The sequence below is a fragment of the Arachis ipaensis genome, chromosome B05 (assembly GCF_000816755.2).
Source record: "Arachis ipaensis cultivar K30076 chromosome B05, Araip1.1, whole genome shotgun sequence".
NCBI classification, from domain to species: Eukaryota; Viridiplantae; Streptophyta; class Magnoliopsida; order Fabales; family Fabaceae; genus Arachis; species Arachis ipaensis.
Window position 1 is genome coordinate 10,049,672 of NC_029789.2, and position 9,103 is coordinate 10,058,774.

The 9,103-nt window shown below is 39.1% G+C and overlaps 1 protein-coding gene across 1 annotated transcript; it reads left to right on the plus strand.

The window, feature by feature from the left end:
• LOC107640119 lies at window positions 3,398-3,883 on the plus strand. The gene has a single exon (XM_016343670.1). It carries the CDS (start codon window positions 3,398-3,400, stop codon window positions 3,881-3,883), a length of 486 nt encoding a protein of 161 aa, XP_016199156.1.

Sequence of the window (9,103 nt, forward strand, 5' to 3'; positions counted from 1 at the left end):
GATCAAGACCCGGGCTTCACCCGGTCTAGACCCGGCTTAAGTGTGGCCCGAAAGTAACACGATTTCATCGGGTCTAGGGCCGGGTAAGGGTCTCATAAACAGACCCGGTCATTATTTAGGGTCGGGTTCGGGTCACGGCGAACCCGACTTCACCCGGCCCCATGTGCACCCCTACTTCAGCCTATAACGCTCTGATAGGTTGGACGACCCTGAATCGACTAGGAGCTGTTGTCTCCACCCCTCACCTCTGCATGAAATTCTCGACACAAGAAGGGATTGCTATGGTAAAGGGAGATCAAAAGTTAGCAAGAAAATGCTATAATGAAAGTTTGAATCTGTGTGGCAAAAGTAAAGAAGTCAATTCAATTGAACTCGGTGGAGTCCGAGGAAGAGATGACCTAAGACCACAGCCTGAAGGAAAGACGGAGTTAGTGCAGGTCGGAGATGAAGTCAGAAAAAATACCAACGTAGGAATAAGTGCTTGTTTGGGCACTATTATTTTGATAAAAAAGATCTTTTTTCAATGAAAAAATATCTTTTTTTTTATTTTTTAGCGTGTTTGGCAAATTTCTAGTAGTAAAAGTAAAAGTACTAGAAAAATAAAAAAATATCTTTTTTGAGAAGCTGTAATTTACATCTTTTTTTAAAAGATATTTTTTTCCTTAAAAAAGATATTTTTCATGTAATAAATAAACAAAAAAGCACTTTTATATTGTTATACCTAAACATAATTGATAAATAAAAAGATCTTTTTGTATGAGATACCGAAACATAAAATTACTTTTACTTTTCCTTAAGATCTTTTAAAAAAAAGATAACTCGAAAAAAGATCTTTTTTTAGAAGTTCACACAAACAAGCCCTAAACCTAAGGGCAGATTTAAAAGAGGGTCTCATCAAGCTCCTACGCAAAAATTTCGACCTCTTCGCTTGGAAAGTAGCCGACATGTCTGGAATTGAACTTGAGCTCATGATTCACAGGCTAGCAGTATATTCTGGGTCCTGGCTTGTTCAGCAAAAAAGGCGTAAACTTGGACCTGAACGAGCTCAAGTGGTCAAGAAGAAGTTCAAGCATTGCTAGAAGCCGGGTTCATCAGGGAGGTTAAATACCCATTATGCTTAGCAAATGTCGTGTTGGTAAAAAAGTAAAATGGGAAGTGGAGGATGTGCGTCGACTACACCGACCTCAATAAAGCCTGTCAAAAGGATCCATTCCCTCTTCCCAATATTGATACTCTAGTAGATTCATCTTCAGGATATCAGTACTTATCTTTTATGGATGCATACTCAGGATATAATCAAATCCCGATGTTCAAGTTGGATCAGGAGAAGACGTCATTCATCACTCTAAGAGCAAACTACTGTTACGTGGTCATGCCATTTGGTTTAAAAAGCGCCACATATCAGATATTGATGAACAAAATGTTTGCACCTCACCTCGAAAACTTAATGGAAGCATATGTAAATGACATGTTGATAAAAACCAAGAAAGAAGCAAATCTCCTGTCCGATCTCTCACAAGTATTTGATATCATAAGGAAGCATGGAATGAGATTAAATCCCACAAAGTGCACCTTTGCGGTGAAAGCAAGAAAATTTTTGGGGTTCATGCTCACACAAAGGGGAATTGAAGTCAATCCCGACAAGTGCAGAGCTATCTTAGATATGAGGAGCCCGACCTGTATGAAAGAAGTCCAACAGTTGAATGGCCAGCTTGCGGCACTATCCAGATTTTTGGCAGGGTCAGCTTTAAGATCCTTGCTTCTTTTCTCACTACTCAAAAAAGGATTCCAATTTGAATGGACTCCAGAGTGCAAAGAAGCTTTTCAATAATTCAAAACCTTTTTAAGCCAACCACCCATCCTTACTCAGCCTAAAATAGGGGAGGAACTGGTACTATACTTAGTCGTCACTAACAAGGCAGTAGCTTTAGCTTTGATACAGGAAGATGAAGACGGACAACACCCCATCTACTTCACCAGCAAGGTCTTACAGAGACCAGAATTGAGGTACCAAAAAATAAAAAAATTTGCATATGCCTTAATCCTGGCGTCTAGAAGGCCCCGAACTTACTTCCAAGTACACACCTTAAAGGTCTGAACTAATCAACCCATGAAGCAGATCCTCTAGAAAACAGACATAGCAGGTCAGATGGTACGATAGATCATAGTGTTGTCCAAGTTCGACCTAAAATATGAAACTTGGACAGCCATTAAGACCCAATGCCTCACTGATTTTTTAGTAGAATACATTGGTGACAATGCTGAAACCTCCATGACCTAGAGCCTATATGTGGATGGATCTTTCAATAAAGTCGGGAGCGGCGCTGGCATCATCTTGGTCAGCGAAGAAGGGACTTAAATTGAGCTCTCCCTAAAATTTGAATTTCCTGCTTCTAAAAACCAGGTCGAGTATGAAGCCATGATTGCAGGCTTAAAACTTGCCAAAGAAGTCGGAGCAACAAAGGTCGTAGTCTTTAGTGACTCTCAGATAGAAACCTCTCAAATTAATGGAGAATATCAAGCGAAGGACCCCAACATGAAAATATACTTAGAGAAAACACTCGAACAACTTCAATAATTCCTTGAGACGGAGATCCGACATATAGTTCGAGAGCTTAATAGTAGAGTCGACGCCCTTTCCAAATTGGCAAGCACTAAGCCGGGAGGAAATAACAGGAGCTTGATTCAAGAAACTCTCAAAGAGCTATCAGTCAGCAAAACAGACCACAAGTCGGACGTATTACCCATCTTCGGCATGAATCTCGGATGGATGAATCCCCTTATCGAATATTTGAAATTCGACATCCTCCCCAAGGAATAGAAGGAAGCCAAAAGAATCCAAAGGGAAGCACAAAACTATACCTTAGTGCACAATGTCCTTTACAGAAGAGGGTTATCAACGCCCTTGCTAAAATGTGTCCTGACTTGCAGAACTGAAGAAGTCTTGGAAGAAATACACAATGGCATATGTGGGAACCATCTCGGAGCTCGGTCACTAGCCCAAAAAGCAATCCGAGCTGGATTCTATTGGCCGACCTTACAAAGAGATGCGATCGATTTTGTCAAAAGATGCTCTCCTTGTCAGATGCATGCTAACTTTCACGTCGCTCCTCCTAAATAACTCATCAGCATAACCTCCCCATGGTCTTTTGCAAAATGGAGGTTGGACCTACTCGGGCCTTTCTCCCAAGCTCCTGGACAAGTTAAGTACCTTATCATGGGAGTGGATTACTTCATCAAATAGATTGAATCTGAACCATTGGCTATTATCACGGTCCAAAAAAGCCAAAAATTCCTGTATAGGAATATTATTTCTCGGTTTGGGGTCCCACACTCCATCACCACAGATAATGGTACTCAGTTCACCGACTCTACTTTCAGGAGCTTAGTGGCGAGTATGAAGATCAAACATCAGTTCACATCGGTGGAGCATCCCCAAGCTAATGGACAAGTAGAAGCAGCAAATAAAGTTATATTAGCTGGATTGAAGAAAAGGTTACAAGATGCAAAGAGAGCATGGGCAGAAGAACTTCCACAAGTCCTGTGGGCTTCTCGGACAACTCCTCACCCGACAACTGGGGAGACACCATTCCGACTTGTATACGGGGTAGAGGCCATAATTCCTGTTGAAGTCAATGAACAAATTCCACGGGCAAGATTCTATGATGACGTAGAAAACATCCAAGCCCATAAAGAGGAACTCGAACTCCTCCCAAAAGTCCGAGAACAAGTTCAGATAAGAGAAGCCGCGTTAAAGCAAAGAATGTCAACCAGATACAATAAGAAGGTCATTCAGAGAAGATTCACCACAAGCGACCTCGTTCTGATAAAAAATGACATCGGGATAACCAAGTCGGGAGAAGAGAAGCTCGCTGCTAATTGAAAAGGACCTTTCAAGATAACTGAAGTCTTAGGAAAAGACTACTACAAGGTGTCTGACCTAAACAGAACCGAGCTCCCAAGGTCGTGACACACATGCAACATGAAGAGATATTATAGGTAGAACTGTAGAAGCGCACTTTGCTCCCTAATGTACTCTTTTTTCTGACTTCATGGTTTCTTCTCGAAAAGGGTTTTCCTGGAAGGGGTTTTAACGAGGCATCAAAGCAGGGGCTAGGGGAAGAAAAAATTACCACCCTTAGTAGTCTAAGTTTTGATAGTCTAAGTTTTGATATAGCTGACTTGTAAGAAGAGATCGGCCATCCGAGTATGACAATGGAAAGGTCTTGAAAACAGATTCTAAGTTAAATAAGGGTAATCACTCCCGGCATGCAACAAAACTTTATGAAGCTTCACAAATAATCAAAATAGCAACTTCAACACATATATATGAAGTATTTAAAGAAGTTGTTAAAAAGGTTGCTAAAACCCTAGGAAAAGGGACTGGCATCCACAAATGTATGCAAAAAACATACAAAAAAGGTGTTTGTAAGGGATCCACAAGTCGGGCCTTGTAAAAAGCAAACTAAACAGGACCAATGAGAGGATTCTGATCATCAGGAGTCACGACAGTAGAGGAAGTCGGCATATTCTCCTCGGTCGGAACGACTTCAGGCTGAGGAGAGGAAGTCAGCTCGGATAGAACGACTTCAGGTTGAGAAGACTCTCCGATAGGCCCCCCCGAAGCTTTCAGATCGGACAATTGAATGTCCCCTTCTTGAGGAGGAGGAACGATTTTCCCATCAATCACGACTATGTCTGGGTTAAGAGGTGAGATGTCCAACTCGGGAGCAATAACCCGAAGCTGAGCGTTCAAATTTTCAAGCATCTCCTCCATACCCTCCGCAACCGACTCCGCCAACTCGGGGTACTCATCCCTAAGTCGGTTTACCTCTTCATGCAAGTCCCAATTTTCTCCGAAAACTAGGGTATAATCTTCCTGGGTTTTCTTCTTCAGACTCTCAGCCAAAGCATAAGAAGCTGCAGCCTACTTCTCACTTTTCGAGCCTTAGTGAGGTCAAATTCCAACTTAGACTTCTCCTCTTCCCACTCGTTCTTTGCTTCACGGAGGGAGGCCACCTCGGCTTGCAAAGCCTCCAAAGAGCTTTGAGTAGCATTCAAAGGAGTCTTTTATATTTCCTTTAGTAAAGCAGAATATACCCCAGCCGTCTGAATCTCACCTCAAATCAAGACTTGAAGATGGTTTTGGATCGAAACATCATCCATAGCAATGAAGCTATGAGGAAGGATATATTTGTCACAAAAACTCACCCCATCAAAGCCAGTATCATAAATATGACACTTTCAAACTCTGAGGTCTTTCGTTTTTTAGAACTCGGATCCGAGACAAGAGGGACGGGAGGGGTAACAACAAAAAGAGGAGGAGGAGGAGGAGGAGGAGGAGGAAAAACGGATACCGGCTTAGGTTGAGATGAAGTTCTTGAGTTTGACTTATTCGGGGAAGGAGTATCCGACCTTCCAGAGTTGTGGAGTCGCAGGACCCGAGCTTTAGCGTTCCTCTAAGCCTCTTGAACTTTCTGGTAAGCTTTTGAACCACTCTTCATTTTTTTTCACAAGAACATTGATAGTTAAAAATAACTCGGATCAATAAACAAGTATTTACAAATAATATCAATAACTACCTAGCTCAGTACGAACATAACTCGGCTTTCCGAGAAGAAATTTCTTCGTATCAAGGTTTAGAGCTCGTCCCCAAGCCTCTCAGAAGAATTCTACAATAGCTTCCTCAACCTCATCCAAATCTACCAGGTTATACTTATCAATAGGAGTTGACTCTATCCAATATAATTGGATGCGAGGTTCATTATTTTCATCCAAGAAAAAAGGACGGTGACCCTCAGCAGCTCGAACTTTAAAATAGAAATTTTTGAAATCATGGAATGACTCATCAAAAACAGAGAATACTTTTCGACCTTGTATAGCTCAAAAAGAAACTCATTGTTGTTTATTGGTGGAACTGAAAGGTCTTATGGGTTGAAATAAGAAGAAAAAGACCTTTAGGGAGATCGGAAAGTTAAGCTCACGACTTACGAGCTGGTAGATTTTCAAAAAATCCTAGAAGTTCGGGTGAAGTTGGGTGGGAGCCACTTTACAGAAAGACAATATGTCAATTTCAAAGTCGGAAAACGAAAAAACCACCCCAAGTTGGGTAAAAAGGCAGTCATACATAAAAATAAAATTAGGCTCCGATATGATAACTCGGTTAAAACACATTTGGTCCTCAGGTTCAGGGAAAACTATCTCATATTTCCCTTCATCATCCCTAAACTACAAACCCTATGGTGTCTACGGAAATCATCTACAAAAACATTATCTATTACAGAACTGCGAAAAGAACCGAGATATCTACCAATCTCAACAAATCTTCGGGGACATTGAACGACATTTTCGAGACAATTGAACGAGACATATAGAAGAGATATATCTACATTATAAAATAGAAATTATCACTACGAGTCAGAAACAGGCAAAAAGCCTTTTTTTCAGACAAAAAGAAGCAACAACAAACATAGAAGGAGCACCTTTGGAGAAAGAAAAATGACATTGTTGTCAAAAGCCAAACAATTTTATTTAGGGGCATCACAACATGCAAAGAAGACAACAACGGTGTCACAACAGTACAATAAACCAAAAAAGAAATATGGAAGAATCAATTTTCATGTAAATACAAAAGGCAAACACTACGAAAACAACAAGTCCAAAAAGTAGCAATGTCAACAAACAAGATTTCATATTTATGCAAGATTTTCTAGTTCTAAATCAAATGCACAAAATAGTTCGCAAAAAAACAAGAGCAACCACACAGTAAACGTACAAAGAAAAAAAGAAAGGCCAACTTAGAGGAAGAAGTAAAGGACCCCTACAAACAGCAAATAGCAAATGAAAGATCCTAACACCTCAAGGAACAGCACGAGAAGATGCTCATCACTAGAAATAGAATGCAAGAAGGAAGTTCTTTGCAGAAGAAAAACGACGAATGGAAAGAATAGAAGGCGAAAAGCTTGAGAGAGAAGATGAAAAAACGAAAAAAGAAGAATGAGAAGAAGGTAAGGTATTTATAAGTCCCAATAGGCAAAAATGTAAAACCACCCCTCATTTAAAGACGTGTACAGTTGTTACCAATGTAACCGTACCTAACGTGTCAAAGTTGAAAGGAAACAGACACAATGGTTGACGTTTCAAAATCACGTAAGGTTTCCAACTTGAGCACGGAGATCCAAAAATCCCGACATGATAATCCTACTTACCAATACTTGTCCGACTTCTCACATGCTTGAGTACGACCTAAGTAAAAGATCGGAATCAAGTAGGGGCACTATTCATATCCTGGCCAAAAACTCAAGCCAAACCCAAAAATAGAGAAAGCCCAAAAGGCAGTTACCAAATAAGCCGACCTCCTAAGAGGTCGGACAAGAATGCTACCAAGTGACAACTCCCTCCCGAAGGAGTTATAACTAATCCTTACTATCACTCACCTACTTCTAGAAGAGAGATCTCAATAATCCCTAGATAAAAGGGGACGGTTATCTACCACTAATGGTGGAACTACTCCAACGGTGGTTATTGGCTCATCACCTATAAATACCCTGACTCCTTTCAGGTATACTTAAGATCCAATCTACTATAAACCTACTTGTACCCTTGCTGACTTAGGCATTGGAGTGTCTTGCAGGTGCCACCTCTCATGTCCCTACGAACAACTTGGATGGCGGCCACCTGACACAGGATAAGTCGGACGCTGCCTCACTAGGAGTCTGAACCTCACGTTCAGGACCAAATTCCATCCAATTTCAGGTAACCATCGAAACAATTATCTTCGTTGAGAATCGTTAGATAATTTATTAAAAAGAAATTAAGAAATGGGGTAATTGTAATTATTAAGTGAATATTTTTCCTAAGATGAGACCCAGCAGATGACGTGGAATTATGACGTAATTGGTTAAGGGTTGAGATGTTAAAGGGCCCCACTGGTAAAGTTTTGGTCGGATATGCTCATATGCATGGCTTGCTATTTGTTGTTGAATGGGGTAAGCGCGTGAATCGGGTGGCGCGTGGTATGGCAAGAAGCAAAGAGTGATGAAGGGAATATGTTCGGAGGCATGATATTGATACGTGACAGGGCATCGATTTTCTTTCTTTGTTGTTAGATAAATAAATACGTCCGTTCATTTACGTACCCAATAGACACCCCAAATATCCTTATCTACTACCCTCTATTATTTTGTTAAAACATACAACCATTATATACTTTATACTTTTTTCAAATTTATTTTTTCTCTCTATCATTGTTCATGCCCACTTTAACAGAAAGTTTGGCCACCTAAAAAATAAAGTGCCTTTTATCTCCATTTGCTTATCAAAATATAAAGTTAATAATCAAAATAGTTTTCGAAAAATAATAAATTTGGTTAAATAATAATATGTAGTTTAATCATCTTGCGACATATTGTGATCTAAGTCGTCTAACTGAAATGACCAATTTAATTCACAATTATAATTTTTAAAGATTATTAGCGTTTGATGTTTAAAGAGACTAATTATTAACACACAATCTTTTAAAATTCATTTTTACCATTAACCCTCGAGAAATATTACTCCCTATGTTATACTATGCATTTAATGACCAATTTTCTAGGATTTCAATTTTCTTAAGAATTGGTTGTTATTGTTAATCAAATAATTAGTCATATAGTAGTATATATAATCTCTTAGAATGGAATCAGACATTCTAGCAGTAAATTAATAAAAAAGATGTTGTTTACACTACTTTGTGTTTGTATCTCTTTGAATATTTTTTTATAGTATAAAAGATAAAATGTTTATCTGATTTTATTTTTTTAATCAATCACTTTAAGATTTAATATTAAAGAAATGTATAAAATATATACAAAACTAATACACATAATATTCCGCTAATCAAACTAATTTGGGGCATGTGGTGGAATAAACTAATACACATAATACTCATACATACTATAGTTTTGAAGGATCCAATGCTAGTTATCCGTTGTAAGAAAAAAAAAAGTTATCGATCTCGTTTGTTCTTGTATATTCTTCTCTAACCATACAATATTACTTTTTTTTTTCCTTCTCTTTTTATCCATATAATAAAAATAATAATTTTTGACATCCTATTCCCCGT

Bases quoted from the DNA above. Each gene is read 5' to 3' on its own strand.
- LOC107640119 (XM_016343670.1), top strand. From the start codon at position 3,398: ATGAAGATCAAACATCAGTTCACATCGGTGGAGCATCCCCAAGCTAAT.